Here is a 25,371-nt window from a genome sequence, read left to right as displayed (position 1 = left end):
TACGGACTCTGTCCCCATTACCCAGACCAGAAAGGAAAAGCTCAGGGCTGTCAGGGGAGGGTAGCTGGCTTTATGGGGAATCATTATGGGGAACTGGGAGGAGGGCCTGGGGTTTGGGTAAGAGTTCAGGGCTAGGGAATTTGAAACTCTGGATCCCAAACTACTGGGCAGTAAAGGGAGGTACATTTATAGTTTCAGTTCGTTGGCTGCCTATGAATAGGGCCTCAAAACAAATACACACATACATTCCCCTTGAGCATTACTGAAAGTGATGCCAGGGGTGGGGCAAGCTACAGGTGCCAGAAGAGATTGCATAAGGGGAAGTGTAGGGGGTGGTGGTCAGAGGAAAACAGGAGCAATCTAGTTTGGGATTAGAGTTTGGACTTGAACATAGAGCCCCGATAGATTCAGAGAGACGCAAACCCAACTTCCTCCTTATCCCAGGACCCTTTCCCCTCAGTTGTCCTGTTCATCAATTCCCCATTTCTCTCACCTAGTCAGAAAGAGGAGGCCATATAGTTTCTATTCCCATAACTATGAAGAAAACATCCTGTTCCTGGTTCTGTGTCCTTCCCTTGTTCCTAAGTACTGGTAAGTTATTGCCTTATCTCCCATTGGATAGCTATTGCAGTAGAGTAGCTGAAGTATCTTGCCTTTCAAATCCTTTCAGTGTTCTTGTCTTGATGTCTCTTCAACTTACTAGTTCTATCACTTTGGATACATATATACAAGAGAGAAAAAGAGACAGATAAGAGAGCAGAAGAGAAATTTATGTATATTTTCTGGATGCCAGCTTTCTCAGTTCTAAAATGAGGGGATTTGAAAATCCTATAATCCTCTCTCTCCAGGTGTGATTTCAGCACCATCAGAATCTTCTACTACCCAACCATGTCCTTTGGAGGGAATAGAGATCTCAGGGGGCTCTTTTCAACTCCTCAAGAATGGGCAGTTTCTGGAATATGTGTGCCCATCTGGCTATTATCCATATCCTGTGAAGATACGTCAGTGCAAGCCATGGGGGTCCTGGAGCACCCTTCAGACCCCAAATAAGAAGATAGTTAAAAAAGCTGAGTGCAAAGGTAAGGAGAGCTTGGGTGATGGTGAGAGGGCAAGGGGTTAAGGTTAGGGTTGGGAGTAAAGTTAGGGCTGAGTTTAGGACTGAGATTAGATTGAGGTCTGCCATTAGATTTAGGCTTAAAGTTTGGTGACATTAGGTTTAAGTTGAGGTTTGCCAATAGTCTGGCTTTATTGCTTAGGATTGGTTCTGGACTACAGTCAGGGTTCCATTTGAGTACCAACTTAGGGAAAGGGTAGGGCACATACTTTGATTAAATAGGACACAGATTTTGGTTAGAAAACTGAAGATAGCATGGTTGGAATCCTAATAGCAATCCTGATCTTACCCCAGATAGTAATCACAGTTTTAACCTCAAAGCACAAGATATCTTAAATAGACCTGGGATAAATTCTGCCTCTAAAACTTAACTAGTTGTATGAGCCTGGGCAAAATCATTTTCTTCAACTGTAAAACTGGATACTTGGTATTTACTTATTATCAGAGTTTTTGTGAAGAAAACTCTTTGCAAACCTTAGATTCCTATGTAGAGATGAATTGTCATGGTTTCTCTTTTTAAGCTACTATAATAATAATTGAGGATCAGAATTGAATTAAGATTGAAGGAGAACTATAGACATATTTAGAGAATAAGAAGATTCTATTCTTGAGACAAGGTCTGCAAAAGCAAAGGGATTCCATCTGAGGATTTCTCTCCCCCTTTTACTCCCTACTGGCTTCTTTCCTTCTCTCCCTCTGCTCCTGAAGTAATCCAATGCCCAGGCCCCGAAGACTTTGAAAATGGTGATTTCTGGCCTCGAAAACACTTCTACAACATAAGCGAACAGATTTTTTTCCATTGCTATGATGGATATACTTTACATGGTTCTGCCAATCGTATCTGCCAACCGTCTGGCCACTGGGATGGCTATACAGCTATCTGTGATGATGGTGGTGAGTTCTCCCTTCCACAAAACTCTCCCTCTTAGTTTCCTAGTTCTCTTGGTGATAGGATGGATCTCTCTCTTTGTCCCAAACATCATGTGGGCTCAGCCTTGTTTCCCATGTCACAGACTTGAGACTTTATCTTCTTGAATTTCTGCAGAGGGGTATTGCCGAGATCCTGGCATCCCCATTGGTACAAGGAAGGCAGGCAGACAATACCGAATGGAGGATAGTGTCACCTACCACTGTGGCCAAGGGCTCACCTTACAGGGTTCCCAGAAGCGTACCTGCATGGAAGATGGATCCTGGAGTGGCACAGAGCCCTCTTGCCAAGGTGCCTCCTAAACCCTGCCTCATCTAATATTTACCCTGACTTTATTCAGACCCTATTATTTATAGCCCTGAACCACCTATAGCCACTCCTGCTCTTAATCCAAAATATATTCATCTTAATCCTCTATCCTGATTTGTTCCTCCCCTTTAAGCCCTTCCTAGGACAATTTCATCTGCTTCCTCTATTCCTAGAATATGGTCACTTCCTCATTCACCATTTTTTACCTTAAAGACTCCTTCATGTATGATACCTCAGAGGAGGTGTTTGCTGCCTTCATATCCTCCCTGACAGAGACCATTGAAGGGGCTGATGCAGAAAATGGATATAACCCAGGTAAGTGGTATGTATGTATATATATGTGTGTGTGTGTGTGTGTGTGTGTGTGTGTGTGTGTAACAGGAACTGGGCTGGGGGCAGTTTTTGGGATCTAAGAAGGAGAGCATGTGAACCTAGGGAAAAGGAGAGGTGGGCATACTGGGGTAGTGGTTTCCAAGAATTTTTGTTTTCCTCCCAGGAGAGCAGCAGAAACGGAAGATTGTCTTAGACCCCTCAGGATCTATGAATATGTATCTAGTGCTAGATGCATCAGATAGCATTGGCAAGAACAACTTTACAGGAGCCAAAAAGTGTTTTGCTAGCCTCATTGAAAAGGTGATGACTAGTAGCCTGCTTCTCCTTGAGCAGCCCATGACTGACCCTAATGGCCGCACCCTCAAATCAACAATCATTTACTAAGCATTAAGAAATCTTTGTAACAGGGGAGAAATTTTGGATAAGGCTCAGTCCCTGCCATCATGGAGCTTAGTTTCCTGGTGGGAGAGATAATTTTAATAATGTGAAATAGTGCATTAAAAAGGCCCAAAACAAAGTATTGTGTGTAGTCAGATGGGGAAGGTTCTTCTTGATTTGTGTTGATGAGGAAAGGGTTCATAGAAAAACTGGATTTTTAATAGAAGTGTTCTCTCTCAATCTGCCCATGCCTTTTTTCTCTCCCCTCATTCCATCATGTCACCTATTCCTAGATTCTCCCAAATTCTGCTGGCTTTAAGACCCCCTGTTCCTGAATCACCTATTAACCATAGGTGCTCTACGTCCTAACTAACCCAGTAGATTTCTCTTCTTATCACTTTTGAGCCATCCAGCATTTTCTTTCTTTTGCTAGGTGGCAAGTTATGGGGTGAAGCCACGATATGCAGTAGTGACCTATGCCACGGAGGCCAAAGCGGTAGTCAAATTATCAGATGAGCAAAGCGGTGACGCAGACTGGGTCATCCAACAGCTGGAAAAGATCCAATATACAGGTCTAGTCAGCAGAACCTTGGGGGTTGGAGATGTTCCTATGGGGGCTCAGAAGAAATTAGCAACTATTACAGTGGGATCAGGAAGTCACATATGTATGTAGGTAGTTGGGTTGAGGGCATGGGGAAGAGGCAGGCTATCAGGTAGGGGAGAAGGAAAGGATATTTAAAGATGTCAGGAGGTTGGCCAGAGGCTTGAGGGGAGAGGATAATGACCTTGTTCCTCCCTGCAGACCACCAATTGAAGTCAGGAACAAACACAAAGCGGGCGTTGATGTTGCTGTATGAGATGATGATCCTACAAGAGTCCAAAAATGACATTAACTGGAATAAAACACGTCATGTGATCGTGCTCATGACTGATGGTTAGAGGAAACTTCTCCATGGAAGTCTCCAGCCCTTCCATTTTCCTTAAACCTTAAATTCTGTAGACCCTCAGTCTATGTGACCCTCTAGCCTTCCTGAGTGATTCTCCAACTCTTTGGCCACTTCCCAATCCCCTCTGAATGATTCCTTTTGGTTTTATGACCACCCCTGGACTTTTACTTCTCTTACCAATTAGAGAAATCTAAAAGGACTCTTGTCTTCCAATGTTGCCATTTCTCTTTCCATCAGCTCTTGATGGCTCTGACCAATGTCACATCTTAGCTGGCACATCTCAGTCTGCCTTGCCACTATTTTGAGAACACAATCCCCACTTTCTTCAATACATGCAGGAAATTACAACATGGGAGGAGACCCTGTGGCAGCTATCGAGCAGATCCGAGAGTTTCTGGATATTGGAAAGAACCGTAGAAATCCAAGAGAAAATTATCTGGGTAAGTAGTCAAGCTTCTTTGAACAGTTAAAAGACCCTGATGTTTGGAACAGATTTTGTTCCTTTCAGAGATTCAGGAGGTTCTCAAACTTTGCTTTCATTTTTAGATGTCTATGTATTTGGGATTGGGCCTTTGGTGGACCAGGAGAAAATCAATGATTTGGCTTCAAAGAAGGATGGGGAAAAACATGTGTTTAAGGTTAAGGACATGGAAGACCTGGAGCATGTCTTCTCCTTGATGATTGGTAGGAGCCTGGAAGAGGGTGGTACTACACAAGGATGTAAGAACCTCAAGATCACTATTATCTTCCAGCACCTCTATTTAATTCCAAAAATACTTTGACATCTAATCTTTTATCCTGATGAAACCTAAATTTTCCTTCTGCTGCAATTGTTCATTCTCATTCCAGTCCCTATAACAGAATGGGACATTAACATCCTTACCAGCATGAATTAATCTTCATCCAGGGAACTAGTAAGCAACAATTCCCTAGTTTTCTTTCTCCTTTAGATGAAAGCAACACTCTGGGTCTGTGTGGAATAGCATGGGGACATCAGAAAGGTGGAAAATATGAAAGACAACCCTGGCATGTTGCCATTAATGTCATTGTGAGTGCTTGAGGATGGATTGGAGAAGTGGGGGAAACGAACAGGTTAAGGCATATTTATAGCTAAGAGATATGACCCCTCTCTTCTATCCCACCCAATTTTGTTTACAGCGGCCTTCTGCAGGAAAGGAGACATGTAAGGGGGCTGTTGTGTCAGAATACTTTGTGCTAACAGCTGCTCACTGCTTCAATGTGGATGACCAAGCCCATTCCATTAAGGTCGATGCAGGTAGGGCAGTCCTGGTTCCTAAGACTCTAGTTTTTAAATTTCCCCCATTCTAACTTCTCAATAAAATATTTCTGATCCATGGGAATTTCCTAATCATTTTTATACCCACCTGAATACCACCTTCCCACCCCTCACCCACTTTTGTTACTCTTGATCAGAGGCTGTAAAAGTTAGGACAGAATTGTAGACTAGGGCCAAAGCAGCAGCTCTGAGATAACTTCCTGCTTACTATTTCCTCTTCATTCCAGGTGGTATACAGAATAGGCAGGTGGATGCTGTTTATTTCCACCCTGATTATGACATCAATAGGAAAAAAGGTGAAGGAATTCCTGAATTCTATGACTATGACATTGCCCTTATCAAGCTCAAGAAGAAGTTCACATTCTCAAAAGACCTCAGGTCAGAATCCCTGGGTCAAGAACAAGAACAGGCATTGATGGCTGGTGCCTAGAGTGGAGCACTGGTCCTGAATAGCATGATAGTCACTTGACCCAGGCTCTCTCTTTCCTCCACACAGACCCATCTGTCTTCCATGCACAGAGGCAACAAATCGTGCTTTAAGGCTCCCATTGTCAACCACATGTCAACAACAGGGTGAGATAAATAAGGCATCAAAAGATGAAAGGGGCCAACAGATGGATGTGTAACAGAGAAGATTTGAGCTTGTTTCTTTTTCCCCCACTAGAAAAAGAGCTGCTCCCTGAGAAGAATGTCAAAGCCTTGTTTGTGTTTGAAGACAAGAATAACTTGTTACAAAAAGAAGTTTACATAAAGAATGGGGAGATGGTGAGGAGGAGGTGGGAGAAAACCCTGCAGGAGAATCCTTAAATTTCTTCTCCCACAAAACCTATCTCCTCTTATTGTGGCCCACACAGAAAGCCAGTTGTGAGGGAGATGCCCGAAAAGCCAAAGGCTATGAGAAGATAAAGCAGCTCTCTGATGTGGTAACTCCCCGATTTCTCTGCACTGGGGGAAACCAACCTTATGCTGACCCCAACACCTGTAAAGGCAAGAAAACTTCCTCTTCTAGCACCTTTTTCTCCAAAATGTGATCATTTTCTATTAGCTTGTAATTTGCCCCTTCTCCTTACAGGAGATTCTGGTGGTCCACTTATTATTCACAAGAAAAGTCGATTTATTCAAGTAAGTCTTTCTTTTCTGTTCCACCTTAGGAGGCAAAATGTCCTCCTGAGTCTACAAATTAGCAAAGCGGCTCAGTTCTGGTGGGTAAGAAAGATTCTGGGAAGGTTCTGCAAAATCTTCTTGAAATTTCTAGTGGATGACCAAATGGTCAACATATCCTTCCCCTAACTTTTCCCTAGGTGGGTGTGATTAGCTGGGGTGTAGAAGATGTCTGCAAGCATCCCAACAGAGTCCCTCCCCCTCATGCTCGTGACTTCCACATCAACCTCTTCCAAGTATTGCCTTGGCTTCAGGAGAAACTGAAGGACGAGGATCTAGGATTCTTGTGAAAGATTTTCAACATGTCTGGGAAAATTAAAAATTAAAACAAGGAACTGCAATCAATCCTGTGTGTGATCTCTCTGTGTGTAGGGCTGAAAAATTATTGACAGCCAAAGAAATTCAGAAACTAAGGAGGTTAACTGAATATCCATTTTAGTGGGTTTTTACTAAAACCTAGAGGGGAGGAGGGAAGAAAGGGAAGGAGGGATTTCTTCCCCCACTCTTTCAGCTGCCTAGAACCCATCCACAAGGTTTTCTTTATAGACATCATCATTGTAGACAATCTGGGTCCTCTTGTCCCGATGACAGCCCTTAGGGCTGCTTTGTACAGCTAGAGAGAAAGGAGAGAATATGTCAAGAATATTAATTAAAAAAAAAAAAACAAAACCCAAAAAACAAACCTAGTCAGAGCTCATCCTTAGTTTGAAGCAAAATTGGTCTTCAGTTATTTTTTTCCTCTTTGGAATCTGCAACCACAAAGCTGTAAAGGTTCATTAATCTACTCTGGACTGCCTTCCTGCCATTTTCAAGCCCATGAAAGGCCAACTCAGGTTCTGGAAGCCTCAAGTTCTGAGTGAAGCTCTTGAAATATAAGTGAAGGAAAGAAGAAAGTGGAAAAAACTGCCATTTTGAATTATATTATAAAAGCATTTTGTGTCTACAATGATTTTAGAAAGTAAAGACAGGGTTAACATTTAACTTCTATAAGTACAACAATAGGATTATTAAAATTCTGAAAGGAAGTTGCATTCTTTTGTCAATGACATTGATGAATTTTCCTTCTTACTTTTGACAAATTTGGTTGATATCCCCCCTCTCTTTTCTTTTCTCTCTCCCTCACCATGAAAATTTCCTATTATCTAGCTATAAAGTTGGGAAATTGATTTATTCATCTTAAAGTGATAGGGACAGATGCAGCAGCAATATAAACAAATCTCTTCTAAGGTAATACATTAAAGGAAGCGAATTTAATTCAAAATATTCTGAAAATTTCCTAAACACATTCTGAGAACAATTTGACCTACTATCTTCACTTTTATGTACTACCACTTCCTTCCTTTATAATACAGAAGAAGAAAAATATCTTCTAAAATTACTTCCTCTCAGCCCTAAAGATAAGTCCTTCCCAGCTCCTGGGAAACTATATTCTTATATATCCTCCTTCCAATCTCTTTAATTCTTCCTCCACTTTCAAATATGCTTATTCACCTACATTTTGAAAAAACAAAACAAAAAACAAACCTCTAGGCCCTTTGCTTGATGCTGGTTTAATTCTTTAGTTAATATCTTGTTCTTTTCCTTTTCAATGCTAAGTCTTTCAATTGACTGGTTTCCAACTAAGTACTAACACTTTCTTACTATCATTCTCTTCCCTATGAGATACCTGACTTCTCACAAGTTCATGAAAATTGCTCCCTCACCAATAAATTCATCCAATAAATAATAATAATAAATAAGTTCACCAATAAATGCAGGAAGAGTACTAGATTTAGGAGATAATGTTGGTTCTGCTATGTAATTTGGGACAAATCATTTGACCTCTTAGGACCTCATTTTCCCCATCTGTAAAATGAGGATGTTGGCCTAAATGACCTCTAAATCCTATGACTATGATGTTATAATATCCTATAAACTAGGACAGTTAATAAACTAGCCTTTTCCTAGTTTTCACTTTCTGGGGCAAGGGACACTAGATTATACTCTCCCTTCCCAACTTCCTGAAACTTTTGGCTTTTCTGAAACTTGACTTCCATGACATGGCATTACCCTGGCTATCTCTCTCTCTTTTCTATTCCCCTCCCTCTCCTACATTTTGGGAGGATATGAAGGGGGAAAATGACTAGATAATCCTCAAGGCTCAGTTACTGATTTTCTGCTCTTCTCTATAGCTTTACTGATGAACTGATCTCTCATAACATCAATTATTTTCTATGTTAGAATTGTTTTCTATGTAACTTTCATCCACATCCTTAACATCTGAGTTCCAGGCATTTACATAGAGGGCATTTACATCTGAAAGTCCTGCTATCACCTCAAAAATCAACATATCTAAAATGTAACTCATCTACTTCTCCAACAAAATAGCCCCCTGAATCCAACTTTCCTATTTTTCCAAGTTATTTAGGCTAGAATTTTCCTTATGAATAGACACTTTCTTCTCTGACTTTACCCCTCTCACTCTCTTTCACACTTCTATGTCCAATTTAATTTTATTAATTCTTTCCAAAAATCTTGGGTTCATCTTCTTTCCTTTCCCTCTCTCCATGACTACCAACCCCGTCCTGGCCCTTATCTCATTCTAGTGAGTCTAAGGTTATGGAGAAAAGCAAGATGAAGTAGTGGATTACTGTGGAGTTGAGCTGGAAATGTATTCTTACCAAGGGAGCCCCAGACAGAATTGCCGGTGGCAGCATCTAGCATAGGCTGCTTACGAGCGATGCTAACCTTGAGTTGCACAGATTCTACCTTGGTCCCATTGAGCTGTGAGTGGAGAGACCAGTAGTGGTAGAAAGTTAGGAACAAATTAGAGAGGATCTACTTGCATCAGATACATTCTATATACAAAAATGTGGGGAATTAAGATTGAGAATGAGGAAAAGACTATGATGTTGGGATGGTACTCACAATTTACACTCTCCCATGCCCAATATTTTATAGGGGAAATAACAGGAAGAGGAGAAGGGACAAAGGGAATCTATTTAAGAATTCTGACCTCGGCTATTGCCTGATCCGCTGATTCCATCTTCTCATAGGTGACAAAGGCACAGCTGGGTGAGGATGGAAAACAGCATCATTCCTAGGACCCACATCTTTTTTGGCCACTTCCTCCCCCTATTTCTTCTACCAGGCCCAATATAAGATTTCCCTTCCCTACACCCTCCCAATCTTCTGTCTCTTTTTTGGCCCATGAGAACTTTCTCTCATTCCCTTATATTTTTTCCTAGGACCCCAAATATCTTACTGAGCCTCTCTTTGACCTTCCTCTTCCAAACCCTCCTTACTTTCGGGGTGGGTCCATAGAGAGATCAATGATGTTCCCAAAGGGTGAGAAGGCTTCACGAAGGAGGGTGGGTGTCATATCTGTTCCAGATACATACAATGTGTTTCCCTTACGTGGACCTCGGTACTCAGGAAATGAATCAGATCCTGTAAGGCCAGAGATCATGCTTAGGATCAGGGATTATAATCCAATCAATCTCTTACTGGAAAGGTCATTGTAGACCCCACTCAAATATTCTCAGAAACTTCCTATCCCCTAAACTCATGTCATTTACTTCGGAAAGGGCCCTCTCGATCACGGTCTCGGTCCTTGTCCCTGTCCCGGTCTCGGTCCCTGTCCCTGTCTCGCTCCCTGTCCCGGTCTCGATCACGTTCTCTGTCCCGGTCCCGATCTTTGTCCCGATCCCGATCTCTGTCTCGATCTCGATCCCGGTCTCTATCCCGATCCCGGTTCCTCTCATGGCTGCAATCTCGACTTCGGCTTCGGGGTGGGGAGACTGAAGAGGGGGGACCACTTCGTTCCTCATAACCCCAATCAAAGCTTCGGGGAGGGCCATCTCCACTCCCTGGACCTTCTGATTCTTCCCCATCTGGTCCTAGCTCCCGAAGTCGATCACTGGATGATACAAAGCTGTAAAGGTACACAAAAATATTATAAGGTCCCCCTACCCCGTTCCCTCCTCAGAAGTATGTGTATCCTCCCCTTTCAAATCCTGGTTCCTTCCAATCCAAGCATGGCTCCAGGAACCTTATTCCATCTCTAACCTCTCATATAGAGATTTCCTCTGGGGACGTCTGGATGACTAGATGAAAGAAAACAAAGAATAACATGAAGAATAGCCAAGTTAATACTTAGAATGAAATACCCTGTTGCCTCACTCATTTTTCTTTCTCCTCTCACTTTGCCCAATATATTCCCACTATAACTATCCCTTATCCTCCTATCCCCATTTCCTTCCATTTCACCACCTTGCCTCCAAATGCTTTTCAAGCATTTGAAATCTTGTAATTTCCACATTACCTCCTGCAAATCATCATCAGCTGAGATGCTTCGCTGAAATGGTTGAAAAGTAGGCGCTAGGCCCTTCTCTGGATCCTAAGGATAACAAAGTAGAATTAGGATGCTCTATTCAATTGGCCAAAGTTTTCCTGCCTCTTTTTTAAAAAACCCCCGATGATTCCCCTTTTCTTTTTGTTCCTCCCCAAACATTGCATGGGCTCAAGAGAAATGTCCATATACATTTCTAATTTCCTCAGATATCCTATAATTGACTAACCATTCGTTAATATGCTCTTAGTTTTTGTGACAATATTGTCTTGGTTTTGCTCCTACCATTATAACCACTATTTCTCAGTCTTCTTTACTAATTTATTATCCTTTATCATGTCCCTTAACTTTGGGTGTACTCCAAGGTAATGTCTTGTGTTCTCTTCTCTTATTCCTCCATACTCATTTAATGAGTTTTTTTTAGCTCCCCACTGACTTGATAATCATTTTTATGCTGATAATTCCAGGGTCTATATTCAACATTTTTATTTCTCCAATCTTAAATCAATTGCTTATTGGAAATTTCGAACTATATGTCCTTTAGGTATATAACATGCAACAAGTCCAAAACAGAGCTTATATATATATTTTTTTTCCCCCCAAAACCATTCTCCAAACTTTCTCATCTCTACTGAAGTCACTAATACTTTGTCACCCATGTTCACAAACTGTAGCATTATCTTTGATTTCCTATTCCACAAATACTAAATCTTGTCTATACCTCAACAAAATCTTTTGGGTAGTTTCCTTTTTACTCACATGACTATAGCCCTAATTTTTAAAGCTGTCATCACCTATGGCCTAAATTACTGTAATAATTTCTTAGTCTTTCTTCCTGAAATCTTTCCCTTCTTTAATCTATTCATATTAGAGCGATTTCCTAAAATGGAAGCATGACTATGTGATTTTCCATTTCAATATATTAGCCATTGGTAATGATTCCCTACTGCTTTTAGGACTAAATATAAAAATATTTCATTTGGCATTTAAAATCTTTTATAACCAGGCCCCAACATAGCTTTCCATCAGTATTATATATCATTCTAATTCCTGCATTAGGAGGGCAACCCAGACTAGCTTCCTTGCTTTTACTCAACATGATACATCATCACCCATCTTGGTGTTTTTTTCACTAGCTATTTCCTATGTATTGGTATCATTCCCTAACTTCCTCCTTAACTTATCTAAGAATTCCTTGTTTATTTTAAAGCTCAGTTCAAGGACCACTTTTTTACATGAAACCTTTCTTGATCCACTCAAGCTGTCAGCCTCCCTCTGCCCCAAAGTACTCTATACTTATTTTCTAATACTTTTAACATGTACATACTATTTCCCCCACAATGTAAGGGCATTTCTGTTTTTGTACCTAATGTCTAGCACTGGGCCTGGTACCCAGTAAGCATTTAATGATTTTTGATTAATGAAATTACCCAAACCTTTCTTGAGGACATTTTGAATTTGGCTTGTACCACCTCTCAGGTGTATTTCCATGAATATATCTCTGATAGAAAGTAATTTTAAATCAGAGGGGACCTTAAAAAAAAAAAAAAATCATCTGGTCTGATTTCCTTATGAGGAAACTGGGGCCCATAGAAAGTGAATCTCCTAAAGGTTTTTATCCTAAAATTGTTTTCTTCCATCCTCAAGAAAGCCCTCCTTTTCCCACTTCAATTCAAATGTTTATTTGGCATTTACTAGATAAGACAGAACTGTTCTAGTCCTTTAAGAAGATATAAAAATGAATAAGATACCATCCCCATTCTAATGGCCCTCAGCATGGTAAATTAAGACTGGATTCACCTATTCTTTCTTTGATTCCACTTACCTTCAATTTCCCCTCCAGAGTCCGTGATCGCTTGAAGCCAGAATTTTTGGTTTCAGCTTTAATGGCACTAATGGCTCCTGATTTTACCAGCTGTTTAGCCTGCTCTGTTGCTGTGGCTGTGTCTACCACAGGTTGCTCTGATAGAGCTAATCAAGGAAAAACATAGAAAGCATTAAGTGGAAATAATATTCTTGCCTAACCTGTGAGAGAAATCCTTTTAGGTCCCAATTCTTTTTTCCAGTATACTGCTGGAATTCCAAACAAAACCCACCTCCCCTCCTCTCATCCGTTGTAATAACAGCACTTAACCCATTACTCACAGCGTTTGATGCCCCCCTGGCTGGCTGTGCTACTATTACTTTGCTTCTTAAGAGCCAATAATGCTTTTTTCTAGAGAGGATAGGGAGATAAAAAAGAAAAAGGAGTTAATGAGGGCTTTTCCCCACTCTAAGATCTTATGATCTTTTGTTTGGAGAATTTCTCATAAATTTCACTTAAAATAATTTCAACCACTACCTGTGGTTGGGCAAGGTGACCTAAGGTGATAGTGGGTTCACAAGTCGTACATATGCCAAAGGTGTTGCTTATCAAGAGGTACCAAATTTAATGGTAGTGCTACACAGATGGTTGTTCTTACAGTAATGAATTCAAGAAAAGGTTGTGGGATTTAAGCCTATGTTTTTCTCCTGTTCACTCTGCTTGTTTGCTTACCTTTTTCTTGAGTTTGCTGAATTTCTTCTGCAATGTTTCCTCCTCCTCACTCAGTCCTGGGGGTAGCACCAACATGTCAGTTCCCAGATCTGAGCCAGGTCTGGCTCTCCAGAGACGCAACTGGAAAGCAAAACAATGTATCCAAGGGAGTATCTTTTATCTTTCTATCCCACAGCCTTAGGGCCTATGGTATCGAGACATCTCCATTAACCATGGCCTGCTCTGGCCTCTCAGTGGCTTTCATGCGGGACATCCCTGGACTCCAAAGGAGAACCCTGGGACAGCCAAGTCACGGACTCCCCAAACAAAGAACTTCGAAGGCCACCTGGTCTGACTCTCATCTACTCTAGATGTGAGGAAACAGGTTCTCAAAAGAGAAGGGCTTGTGTGAGGCGGCAAATGTAGTTTGTGGCAAAGCCAGGACTAAGGCCCAAGTTATGTTTGAATTCCAGCACAAAATCATTTTGGAGGAAGATGCTCTTCAGTTAGAATGTAAGCGGTATAGTGTTTCCCAAAGATTTAAAAATATCTTTTTTTTCTCCATCCCCCTCCCCCTATTCCTAGTTGGAAGGGCATTCTCAAGTCAAATCAATAAGCGCTTATTAAGGGCTTACTATGGGCCAGGAACTGTGCTAAACGCCGGGAGTACGACGAATGGCAAAACCTTTTCCTGTCCTCAAGGGGCGTGAGTTTATTAGGTGAAACAATATACAAATGCTCTCTCCTGGAATATCCCCAACCCTCACGTACATCGTTACTATGGCAACAGTGCTCGAACTCGGGCCACTCGAAGGTGGTGATCATAGCAACAACAGGGGTTTCCGAACGTCCGGGGTTCGAGCTGGAATTCCCGCCATGTCACCATAGCAACGAGAAAGGAATACATAAAGAGCCGTAGGCCGAAGAGATGGAGGGAGGGAGGGTTCTCACCAGAAAAGGGAGACGTTATCTCCTTTACACGGTCCACCGCAGCAATTCCCTCTGCCCTCTCGGGAAGACCAGACGGGCGCAGAATGATGACGTTTAGGGGAGGGATCTGGAACTGGTACGCTCTGTAACCTAGGCGGCCGGAGGGGAAGGCACTTCCCTTTAGGCCTTGCGCCATTTCCGGCACTGTTTCTTTTCTACACTCTTCCCCACTACTTGCCTTGTTTCTCGGCCTGAAGCCATTTCCGCCCTTCTCTCTTATGACGTCAATCACGCAGGACGCGGCAACTTCCGCCATGCCAGGGGCGGGACTTCCAGAGCTTCGGTCTTCTAAGCACTTCCGGCTTCGCGAAGACTGTGGGAAGCTGCACTATGCTGGAGACTGAGCGTCTGGGTAAGGGCTGGGGCAGAATAGGGGCCGGGAGCGAGTGTAACCTTTGCCCTTTGCCCTAAGCCTGGATCTTGCCCTCAATTCTTACCAGTCTTCTTGTTTCTCAGTACTGCCCCCTCGGGGGCCCTTGGATTTGCCTTTCTGTGCGCTGGAGCTCGGATGCACTGGGCGCTGGGAGCTTTTGAGCCAGCCTCAGGTCTCGGATTCGCCGGCCGGCACCGTGAGTGAGCCCTGACCCCCCGAGGGCTTCCACTCACCCCGATCCAGAATAAAGCCGCTCTCTCCCGCAATAATGTATGCTTTAGTGTAAGGGGAAGATCCTTGGGCTTGCCGCCGGCGGCGCTGCGTCCTTCCGTGCTGTCACTCCCCGTGGAACTCCGCGGCGAGCTCCTGTCGAGAGCTGGGGGGCGGGTCCGAGGGGGGAAGAGAGCCTTGTCCGGGCTCTCCTGGGGCCGCAGAACACCTTTTTCCTGCTTTCCTGGGGGAGGGAAGAACGGTGTATGGTCAAGATGAGAAAACGAACACGAAAATGGATCTTTGTCGTTATAATATATCCACAATGACAGTGATTCTTCCAGCAGTTACTCATTGAATCTCAGTTCTTATGCTCACTCCTGCCCGGCTTGGAGGAGCGCGATTACTGAAAGATGTGAGGCAAGGGGCCGCTAGGTGGCGCAGCGTGCACCCCTGCCCTGAAGTCGGGAGGACCCGAGTTCTAATGTGCCTCTGACACTTAGCACTTCTCACCTCGGGCAAGTCACTTACCGCCTGCCTCAGGAAAAAAGTGGAAAATTTTGCCCAGTTTAGTATGATTTTGAGCGCCATTTTATATTGGAAGTGGGCCTGGTGGATTGCAGATTCCTTGAAGCCTTTGGTTGGAGTCAGGCCCTTTTATTTAATCTTTCAGTTGCCTCTAGCACTTAAGTGTGTGGACATAAAAACGCTCTGATAATTGAGAAGATTTGAGGAGGTTCCAACTTCATTTTTCCTGAAGCTTCTGCCGTTGCTTGTCATCTGCTTCCTCGCTGCTGCTGATTTTTCTCCTCTCAGCACTTACATCTCATACATTATGCATCAATAAGTCAGCTTATCAGTGAGCTAGCTAATATTTTGAAGGGAAGGCTGGGGAGGGAAAGAAAATAAGCATTTATATGACACCAACTACGTGCCAGGCACTGTCTTTACAAATATATTTTGGTGTAATACAGTCTGAAAGCAAGACTGTCTTTTATTTTTCCACATTCCCTTTAGTGTTTATCATAGGGCTAGACACATCTACGTGTGCCTCTCCTTTGACTCTGTTCTTAACTCTGACTCCTGTATCTCCTTGACCTGTCTTCATTTAACAAGGAGCCTTAGTCTGTCTTTTCTCTCCTGAGCAGTTTGTTCTCTTTCCCCTCTACTTGCCGCTCCGTGTTTCCCATTCTGTGTTTCTTTATTTCATTTCCCAGCTCTCTCATGGGCTACCACCCTGTGCCCCGGAGCTGCAAGGAGAGACTGAGCAGTTGTTTCTGTCATCCCCTGAATGGCTGCCCCTGCATGGTGTGGAACGTGTGGCCTGGTGAGAAGGGCTCTAGGAACTTTTGTTTTTAAGAAAAGGAGGGGCTAAGACGGGAGTGAGACATTATGGTAGTGAGAAGACTGATTTGTTTCTTATGGTCTCTTAAGGAAATGGCAGAGAAAGACAGACCCCTGGTCTCTGCTGGGGCTGCCAGGAGCTCCTGTCCCATCGGATCTGCAGGCTCAAAGACACCCAACCACCGGCAGAGTCCTGGGCTACAGAGAGGTGAAGGGCATCTCCAGAGACGTAAGACAGAGGATAAGAGATGGATTTAGCTTCATTGTGTGATGTATTCTCTTTCAGGTCCTGCTGGAGGACACAAACCTCTCGGCCACAACTTCCCTGTCTCTACGCCGGCCCCCAGGACCCTCATCCCAGGCTTTATGGGGCAACCCAACACATTATCCATTTTGGCCAGGTGATATTTGAGGAGAGAGAATGGGGAACAGAGTGTCCTAAGGAAGCTGGGAGGCAGCTATTCCATCGTACAGATGGAATAACTCATTTTTTTTCTGTTCTGCTTCCCTTCCCAGGTGGGATGGATGAACCTACCATAGCAGATCTGAGCATTCGTGGGGACTCTGAGGAAGAGATTGACTTTGAGAAAGGTGAAGGGGGCACTAAAAGAACAGATTGAATCCTGATTAAAGATTGGAGATGGGAGGAGGATGTGGCCTCTTACACAGTCACATTCCACTATCATTTTCCAGATCTCCTTACCATTCCTCCAGGCTTCAAGAAAGGTGTAGGCTTCACTCCAAAGAGTAAGAATTTTCTCTGGTGGGATAGAAGGGGGAAGAAAAGATGTTAGAAGAAACAGAAGGGAAATAGTGACTGTACCTCTATTTCTCTTGCCTCTGCATCTTGCCAGATAACTCAACCCCTGCTTCTGGCCTCCTCAGTCTTAGCCATCTTCTCGAACCCCTGGAACTTGGTGGAGGGGAGGAGGAGGAAGAAGAGACTTCAGGAAGATTGGGGGGTCCTGGAGGGGACAGTGTTATAGCCTCCACTTCTGATCCCCCACTGGTTCATGCTAGTAGCCTGGAGGATTTAGTCCTAAAGGTAGATAGCTTATAGATGGATGGATAACTTGGTATGTTCTGCTGGGGTCTGAGCAGTAGGGTGGGATGGAATGGAGGTCCGGGACAATCTGATTTTTTTTCCCTTAATCTCTAGGATGCATCAACCCCTTTGTCACCTCCAGAACCTCCAAAGCCCCCAGTCTTGGAACAATGGGCTATTCCTGTGGATATTACTTCACCTGTGGGAGATTTCTACCGGCTTATCCCCCAACCTGCCTTCCAGGTCATGAATCTCATCTTTTCTACTCCCCTCTCTCCAGTGCCATGATCCATATTCTCTGCTTATCTCATTCCAGTCCCTTTCTGATAGGTAAGATTCATGACTTGTCCTATTCCAGACTATGAGAGGTATACAGATAACATAAGAACTACCACTCACCTCAGCCTTCCTGGCACAGGATGCTGTAACCCTTATGTACCTCCCCTGGGATATTCTCTTTTAAACTCACAAAGGAAGTAGTGTGTTACAGGGAGGGGCTATAAAGCTGGGGTAAGGAGACCTACCTCCAGATTTACCTCAATATTTGTAGCTATTTTCCCCTTCTTTTCTCTACTTATTCTCTCTGGAATGATTATAAAGTTATGAATCATTTTGTTTTATTGTGTATCATTTTATTAAAGAATATTTCTACCTCTTTCCTTACTTACCCACTGAATCATTCTCATACTATCTCTACCCTGTATCTGTCCTCACAGTGGCCGTTTGAACCAGATGTATTTCAGAAACAGGCTATTCTGCACCTGGAGAGACATGACTCTGTATTTGTTGCTGCTCACACATCTGCAGGAAAGACTGTTGTGGCTGAATATGCCATTGCCCTTGCCCAGAAACATATGACTCGGTATGGGAGTGGGAAGAGGGTAATCTTGATTTTATCCTTTAACTTGTCCTTACCAGTCCAGCCCTCTTCCAACTCAATGCCTAGGACACGAGGAGGAGTTGAGGGAAGCCTGTGGGAGAAAGTGATGACATGGAGAGGAACAGGAGAGAAAAAAAGAGACAAGAAAAGAGAGGCAATGAGGACAGATTAAAATGGTTTAGAAATTACCAGAGTTATAGAAGGGCATTCTGAAGGGGCGAATGGTGGAGCCAATTTGGTAGAATATGTGGGATGGACTTGGAGGAGGAAAAGAAAGTAGGTCTGAGCTCAGGAGTAACAGCTCATGTAAGTGAAAGTTCAGGATTCCTCCTCCTTCTCCAGTACCATCTATACATCACCTATCAAGGCCCTGAGTAATCAGAAATTTAGAGATTTCCGAAACACCTTTGGTGATGTGGGACTCCTCACAGGGGATGTCCAGCTACATCCTGAAGCTTCCTGCCTCATTATGACCACAGAGATCCTTCGGTGAGTAGAATAATATCGTGGGATTGAGGGTCCATCTTGAAGTCTGTGGTCAGTTGTGTACATGTCTGGGATCTGAGGGGGAAGGATTTAAAATTAAAATTTGAAGTAGGAATCACAAGGGTGTTAAGTTAATAGTTGAGAGAAGGAAGTTCCAAGTATGTTTGAATCTGTTTGTATTCCTTCCCATCCTTTTCACCTAGCTCCATGCTGTATAGTGGTTCAGATGTGATTCGAGATCTTGAATGGGTGATATTTGATGAAGTCCATTACATCAATGATGCTGAGGTGAGGAGAATGCAGCTCATTAGCATTAGTAACTGACCTTTGGATCTTTTAGCCTTTCCCTGTTTGTATACATCTTCACTTTCACTCCCAACTTTATCACCAGAAAGGCCCTTATCACATAGCTTTCCTTTGAAGATAAAAGGGAAGGTCACAGGGGGAACAGGAATTATGGCCAGATGGGGTAGTGAATATTAGCATGGATATATCTATCTTTATATTTGTTTGTGATATTTCTGCGTACTTGATCTTGCTGTGACTAGAGAGGAGTAGTATGGGAAGAAGTCCTCATCATGCTTCCTGATCATGTTTCCATCATTCTCCTCAGTGCTACTGTGCCCAATGCCCTCGAATTTGCAGATTGGATTGGGTAAGGATCAGAGACGGACATAAAATTTGAGTTTTTAAGTCCTATGTTCTGGGGAAGAGGCAGTTCTGTTATTCCATATCTTTGGAGAGGATAAGCTGACAACTGTAATAGTTAGGAGAGCAGTCTAACTCTAGGGAGTGGGTGGTGATAGTGATGCTGATATTTTCCTTCAGCTATCCTTCTTGATCAAAGATTTTCAATAAACTTGTTTAGGCATATAGAATTCTCATATGGTAACTATTCCTTGGTCCTTCTCCTTTGTCCAATGTAGATTCTTTGGGAAAAAGAATGGAAGAAGGATGTGATTTTGGAGGCAAAGAGAGTGATGGAATAATGGTGAAAGAGTCATATCATTATAATTTTAGAGTTAGGGAGGACCACAGAAGCCACCTAGTCCAATTCCTTCATCTTACAGATGCAAATACTGAGGCCCATAGGGTTGAATACATTACAAGGTGTCATTACATTCTCCCCTTCAGGAAGTTTTTCCCAAGGCATTTTCTAGAAGTCTTTGGACAAAAGCATAGAAATAGTCACAGCCAGAGATGGGATTAAAAGTTGGACAGTGAGATGGAAAAGCAGTTCCACAATGTAATGATCTCTGATTTTTGTCCCTCTCCCATAGGAGGCTAAAGCGTCGACATCTCTATGTGATCAGCACAGCTGCCAGACCAGTTCCCTTGGAACATTTTCTGTTCACTGGGAATAGTCCAAAAACCCAAGGAGAGCTTTTTCTGCTTCTGGATTCACGAGGAGTTTTTCACACTAAGGGGTGAATTGGGGAAGGGAGCAAGGAGTAAGCCATGGCTGGGAAGGCCTGAACACCTAGGGCTTTATCTTCTCTTTCTTTTTGTCCTAGATACTATGCAGCTGTGGAGGCCAAGAAAGAAAGGACTAGCAAACATGCACAGACCTTTGGGGCAAAGCAGCCAATGCACCAAGGTGGGCCTGGACAGGTGAGTTCTTAGATGGGACCTGCAGAAATGGATTCATTGCTTAACACTACCCCTTTCTTTCCAACTGCTTTTTTCTTGTTATCGAACCCCTCTTTTCTAAGGACACCATTAATCTAGTTGCCAGCTCTTCCCCTTTTAATACCTGTTGGAGACTTGGGATCTAAACCTAGTTCTTTTTGGTCCCAATCTCTGGCCCTCTTTTCTTTTCTTGCCAGGACCGAGGCATATACCTGTCCCTCTTGGCCTCCCTACGGAGCCGTGCCCAGCTTCCTGTGGTTGTGTTCACCTTCTCCCGGGGCCGCTGTGATGAGCAGGCATCAGGCCTCAGCTCCCTTGACCTTACCACCAGCTCTGAGAAGAGTGAGATCCATCTTTTCCTGCAGCGATGCCTTGCACGACTTCGAGGCTCCGACCGCCAGCTACCTCAGGTATCTGAGGCCTGTGGGGAGGGAAGATTGGAGGTCTACAAGATAAAAGCTATATTAGATTTTGGGTACTTCATGACTCCATGGTGACACCCAAATCTTTGCTCAAAGGTACTGCACATGTCAGAACTCCTTCGCCGGGGTCTAGGTGTACACCACAGCGGTATATTGCCCATTCTCAAGGAGATTGTGGAAATGCTCTTCAGTCGTGGTTTGGTCAAGGTAGGATAGTAGAAAGAACTTGTGTTGAAGGGGATAGATTTAACTCCGAGAAAGTGTACAGACTTAGGAAAGTCAGATGTGGTATTTTTGAAGGCCAGAAGAAAGCTTCTTCTAATGGCTTAATCCTTTTCCCCAGGTCCTATTTGCTACAGAAACCTTTGCTATGGGCGTGAACATGCCAGCGCGGACTGTGGTGTTTGATTCTATGCGCAAGCATGATGGTGCAACTTTTCGTGACTTGCTCCCTGGGGAATATGTACAGATGGCAGGACGGGCAGGGCGTCGTGGTCTGGACCCTACAGGCACTGTCATCTTACTCTGTAAGGGACGTGTGCCTGAGATGGCTGATCTGCATAGGATGATGTTGGTGAGTTACTCTAGAGTTGGGAGATTCCTTTGACTGTCAGCTCCAATGCTGTGATTACCTTTAATTCTTTGTTCTCTCTAATCATAACACTTTTTGCATCTCTTCTAAACTTTTTTTTCTTCTCTCCCAACTTTTGTAAGTGAAAATCTCAGAGACCTCTCTCCTATTTCTGTTTCATTTCTCATAAACTTTTGGTTTTTTACATTATAAACAATCAGAGCTGGAAGGATTTTAAATCACACAGATCCCAGCTTCTTAAACTATGGTTTGTGACCTCATATAGATTGACATAACTGAATATGGGGATTGTGAAATTATGATTTATTATCAGTCTATGTTTGACTTGTATATGTTTCATATACCTATATGCCTGAGGTCACAAAAATTTCTTGAGTGAAAAGAGGTTGCAAGTGGAAAAAATTTAAGAAGCCCCGTTCTTGATGAATTGAGACCCAGAGAAGGGTCTTAATGTGTGTACACAGCTGTTAGTAAAGCTGGAATTAGAATCTCTATCTCTACCTCTCAATGAGAAAGGATTAGCTAAGATAGTCAGGAAAAATATTTTTGATTCTGGAGAGGGGAAGGGAGGAATTCTTTCCATTTCTTTCTTCCTTCTCTGATTCCTATCCCTGATCCCCAGGGAAAGCCTTCCCAGCTACAGTCCCAATTTCGCCTCACATATACAATGATACTTAACTTGCTTCGGGTTGATGCCCTCAGAGTGGAAGATATGATGAAGAGAAGCTTTTCTGAGTTCCCTTCAAGAAAGGACAGTAAGGTGTATATGCATGCATGAGTGCACATTTTTGTGTTTTGGTGGGTGTTTGGGGGACATGTCTGGATCCCTGGAAGAACAGCGTAGGAGTTGGTGGACTAGATCAGATCCTCAAGGAAAACACACCTGGGATTTGGGAGAAGTCCAGCACCTAGTGATCACAAATCTGATTCTTAAGCTTCCTGAAGTTTCATCCTCGTTCCTGTCTCCTCCGAACCCCTACAGGCACATGAGCAGACTTTGGCAGAATTGACGAAGAGACTTGGGGACCTAGAGGAACCAGATACCTCAGGACAGCTTGTTGATCTTCCTGAGTATTACAGCTGGGGGGAAGAACTGACAGAGACTCGGGGCCTAATCCAGGTGATGGGGAAAATAGGGAAATGGGGAGGGTAGAGACAGACAGAATGCTGCTATCAGCTTGCTTACCAGAGAAGTGACCTAGGGCAATGAGAAAACACTCCTTTTTATTCCTCAGTCCCTCCTCTGACATTTTTTTCCAGCGACGGATTATGGAATCAGTGAATGGGCTGAAATCTCTGTCAGTGGGAAGAGTGGTAGTGGTTAAGAATCAGGAGCATCGGAATGCACTTGGAGTGATCTTGCAGGTAAGGTAAAGTGGGCTTGGAATCCCTGGACTGAGAGATTGGTAAATTCCTTCCTCTGTTTTCTCTAACTTAAACTCAATTACATTGATTTGGGGAGGGTGACTTCTACTTTCTTTTCTTTTCTTTTCTTTTCTTTTTTCCCCTGAGGCTGGGGTTAAGTGACTTGCCCAGGGTCACACAGCTAGGAAGTGTTAAGTGTCTGAGACCAGATTTGAACTTGGGTCCTCCTGAATTCAGGGCTGGTACTCTATCCACTGGGCCACCTAGCTGCCCCGACTTCTTCTTTCCAATCTCTCCAGGTTTTCATTCATGTCCTTCATCCATTTTTAGTAACATGCTTCCCCTTGGGAATTTGATTTAATTTAGAATCAAATTGCATCTCTTGTCCAGGTCAGGTGAGATTAGGGGAAGATAAATGTGACCTGAGTAATGCTGCTTTTGTCTCTCCCAGGTCTCCTCAGATACCACAAACCGAGTTTTCACAACCTTGATTCTCTGTGAGAAACAGCCCCTTGAGGGGCCACTGCCTGGCAGTTCCAGATCCCTTGATGTCCCCTATCCTGATGATTTAGTGGGTCACAAGCTATTCCTGCCTGAAGGTAAGAACTGGGTGGGAAGTGGGGCAGACACTTGGGTTAGAGATGGAGTCCCATCCCCAGGGACAGGATGCCTGGGTCCCAGGACAGCAATTTGATTCTGCTATTCTGTCCTACAGGGCCTTGTGATCATACTGTGGCAAAACTTCAGCCAAGTGACATCATTGCTATCACAACAAAGATGCTACGGGTGAATGGGGAGCGAATTTTGGAGGATTTTAGCAAGAGGCAGCAGCCAAGATTCAAGTTAGTAGCTTTGGGTGAGAGGGGATAGTTTGATGAATTGGGGAAAAAACTTTACCACCTTGGGAGGAAATGATTATAGGGTAGTGATCCATTGGGTGGTGATAATGTATGAATGTTTGACTACTCTGAGCAAAGGAAGTTTCAGAGAAAAAACATTTTTATGTTTTTCTCTCAGGAAGGACCCTCCCTCTCCATTGGTGACCTCTGCTGTTCAGGAGATGCTCCGATTGGCTCAGGCACACCCAGCGGGGCCCCCTACTCTGGATCCAGTCAATGACTTACAATTGAAGGAGGTGTTAGTAGTTGAGGGTGGGCTTCGTGCTCGGAAGCTAGAAGAATTGATTCGAGGTGCCCAGTGTGTACACAGTCCCAGGTTTCCAGCCCAGGTAAGACCACTTGTTATCTGAATTCCCAGAGGAGGTGTTTCTTTACCTGGTCTTTTTGCCAATATGTAGTGATGGAGTGATAGGAGAGGGAGGGATATAATCTGTACTTTGACTCTTTCCCCAAGTTGGAAAAGGTAGAGGGCACCAATGTTCCTCTTGCATCATCTTTCTCTAGTACCTGAGACTGCAGGAACGTGTGCAGATCCAGAAGGAGATGGAAAGATTACGGTTTTTACTTTCAGACCAGTCATTGCTCCTGCTGCCAGAGTATCATCAGAGAGTGGAGGTAGGAAGGAACTGGATGGATGCCTGATGCTGAGGCTATGAGGTTCAGGAAGGCGGCTAGAATAGCTAGATAACTGAGTCCTATGTTCCTTTTTCAATGTTATCCCCTTCCTCACCCAGATTCTGAGGACATTGGGCTACGTGGATGGGGCAGGGACCGTGAAGCTGGCAGGAAGGGTGGCGTGTGCCATGAGTAGTCATGAACTGCTTCTGACAGAGCTCATGTTTGACAATGCACTGAGTGCCCTTCGGCCAGAAGAGATTGCTGCTCTGCTATCTGGCCTTGTCTGCCAAAGTCCTGGAGATCCTGGAGATCAGTTGCCATGCACTCTTAAACAGGTGAGGGACACACCACTCACTATCACCTGACTTCTACCTCTCCTCCATTTCATATATGCCTCTGAATTTCCCCTGGGAATGCTGGACCATCATTTTCCTTCATTTCAGAAGTGTCACACATCTCCAAGAAGACTGTTTTGATGAAATCCATTTCTATTCTTCTAACACAGTTCTGTTAACAGACTGAGTTTTCTCTTCCTTAAATGATAAGATGCTTTTTCTGTTTTCTCTAAGAACATGACTTTGCCTAGCGTATGGTCTACCCTTTCTTCAATCTTTTCAGGGCATAGAGCGTGTCAAGGATGTGGCCCGGCGGATTGGTGAGGTTCAAGTATCCTGTGGCCTGAACCAGACTGTGGAAGAGTTTGTGGGAGAATTACACTTTGGGCTGGTAGAAGTTGTCTATGAGTGGGCACGAGGCATGGTGAGTTCCTTAGGGATAGGGAAACAAAGCAGTAATTGGTTTAACTATCTGAATCTCAGGGAGAGCCAGAAGTTTTAACTCTTCATTTTTTTGTAGCCTTTCTCTGAGCTGGCAGGGCTATCAGGAACCCCAGAAGGTCTGATTGTTAGATGTATCCAGCGCCTGGCAGAGATGTGTCGTTCATTGCGAGGGGCCGCCCGGCTGGTGGGAGAACCTGTGCTGGGTGCTAAGATGGAGGCAGCTGCCACAATGCTCCGTCGTGACATAGTTTTTGCTGCCAGTCTCTATACCCAGTGACCCTTCTGTAGTTTGTACCCTACTGGTTTCTCCATGGTTCTCTACCAAAGAATGGGCCATGGAAGAACCAATTTCTTTTTAAAAATTAATAAAGCAGCAAAGCATGCTAATGTGTTTTAACCTGGGGGGGGTAGAGTATTTCTTTCTGAA

At 43.6% G+C, this 25,371-nt stretch overlaps 3 protein-coding genes across 6 annotated transcripts; 2 read left to right on the top strand and 1 right to left on the bottom strand.

Moving 5' to 3' along the window:
• The first annotated feature begins 19 nt into the window (after positions 1–19).
• On the top strand, positions 20–6,812 carry CFB (complement factor B). Its single transcript, XM_074311371.1, has 18 exons — positions 20–591; positions 849–1,079; positions 1,823–2,008; positions 2,160–2,333; positions 2,565–2,666; positions 2,848–2,984; positions 3,496–3,634; positions 3,865–3,996; positions 4,348–4,449; positions 4,556–4,693; positions 4,960–5,057; positions 5,168–5,285; positions 5,534–5,684; positions 5,803–5,879; positions 5,971–6,071; positions 6,161–6,293; positions 6,379–6,428; positions 6,608–6,812. Exons 1-18 carry the CDS (start codon positions 537–539, stop codon positions 6,755–6,757), a joined length of 2,274 nt encoding a protein of 757 aa, XP_074167472.1. The 5' UTR covers positions 20–536; the 3' UTR covers positions 6,758–6,812.
• Positions 6,813–6,884: 72 nt separating this feature from the next.
• NELFE (negative elongation factor complex member E) lies at positions 6,885–14,394 on the bottom strand. Of its 4 annotated transcripts, none has more exons than XM_074311374.1 (11): positions 14,264–14,394; positions 13,334–13,453; positions 12,943–13,012; positions 12,623–12,768; positions 10,771–10,845; positions 10,515–10,552; positions 10,025–10,380; positions 9,752–9,896; positions 9,463–9,517; positions 9,195–9,230; positions 6,885–7,080 (listed from the first exon to the last, which is right to left on the bottom strand). In XM_074311374.1, the coding sequence occupies exons 2-11, from the start codon at positions 13,406–13,408 to the stop codon at positions 6,886–6,888; spliced, it is 1,191 nt and encodes a 396-aa protein (XP_074167475.1). In that variant the 5' UTR covers positions 13,409–13,453; positions 14,264–14,394; the 3' UTR covers position 6,885. The 4 variants fall into 4 exon arrangements, with proteins under 4 accessions (XP_074167475.1, XP_074167473.1, XP_074167476.1 ...); XM_074311372.1 differs by lacking the exon at positions 14,264–14,394 and adding an exon at positions 14,084–14,246; XM_074311375.1 differs by having other exon boundaries at positions 6,886–7,080; positions 9,128–9,230.
• SKIC2 (SKI2 subunit of superkiller complex) lies at positions 14,123–25,341 on the top strand. Its single transcript, XM_074311368.1, has 29 exons — positions 14,123–14,378; positions 14,539–14,654; positions 14,759–14,871; positions 16,103–16,212; positions 16,320–16,437; positions 16,516–16,630; positions 16,746–16,820; positions 16,923–16,976; positions 17,084–17,274; positions 17,389–17,517; positions 17,991–18,136; positions 18,497–18,643; positions 18,844–18,928; positions 19,189–19,295; positions 19,921–20,067; positions 20,155–20,251; positions 20,467–20,679; positions 20,788–20,898; positions 21,035–21,265; positions 21,906–22,043; positions 22,266–22,403; positions 22,544–22,648; positions 23,100–23,247; positions 23,364–23,490; positions 23,666–23,876; positions 24,052–24,162; positions 24,282–24,500; positions 24,784–24,924; positions 25,021–25,341. The coding sequence occupies exons 1-29, from the start codon at positions 14,347–14,349 to the stop codon at positions 25,219–25,221; spliced, it is 3,876 nt and encodes a 1,291-aa protein (XP_074167469.1). The 5' UTR covers positions 14,123–14,346; the 3' UTR covers positions 25,222–25,341.
• Positions 25,342–25,371: the final 30 nt, after the last annotated feature.

This window comes from Sminthopsis crassicaudata, chromosome 4 (genome assembly GCF_048593235.1).
Source record: "Sminthopsis crassicaudata isolate SCR6 chromosome 4, ASM4859323v1, whole genome shotgun sequence".
In the NCBI taxonomy this organism is placed as follows: domain Eukaryota; kingdom Metazoa; phylum Chordata; class Mammalia; order Dasyuromorphia; family Dasyuridae; genus Sminthopsis; species Sminthopsis crassicaudata.
The sequence above is the reverse complement of the archived record's forward strand: the minus strand, read 5'-3'. Positions and strand labels throughout refer to the sequence as shown.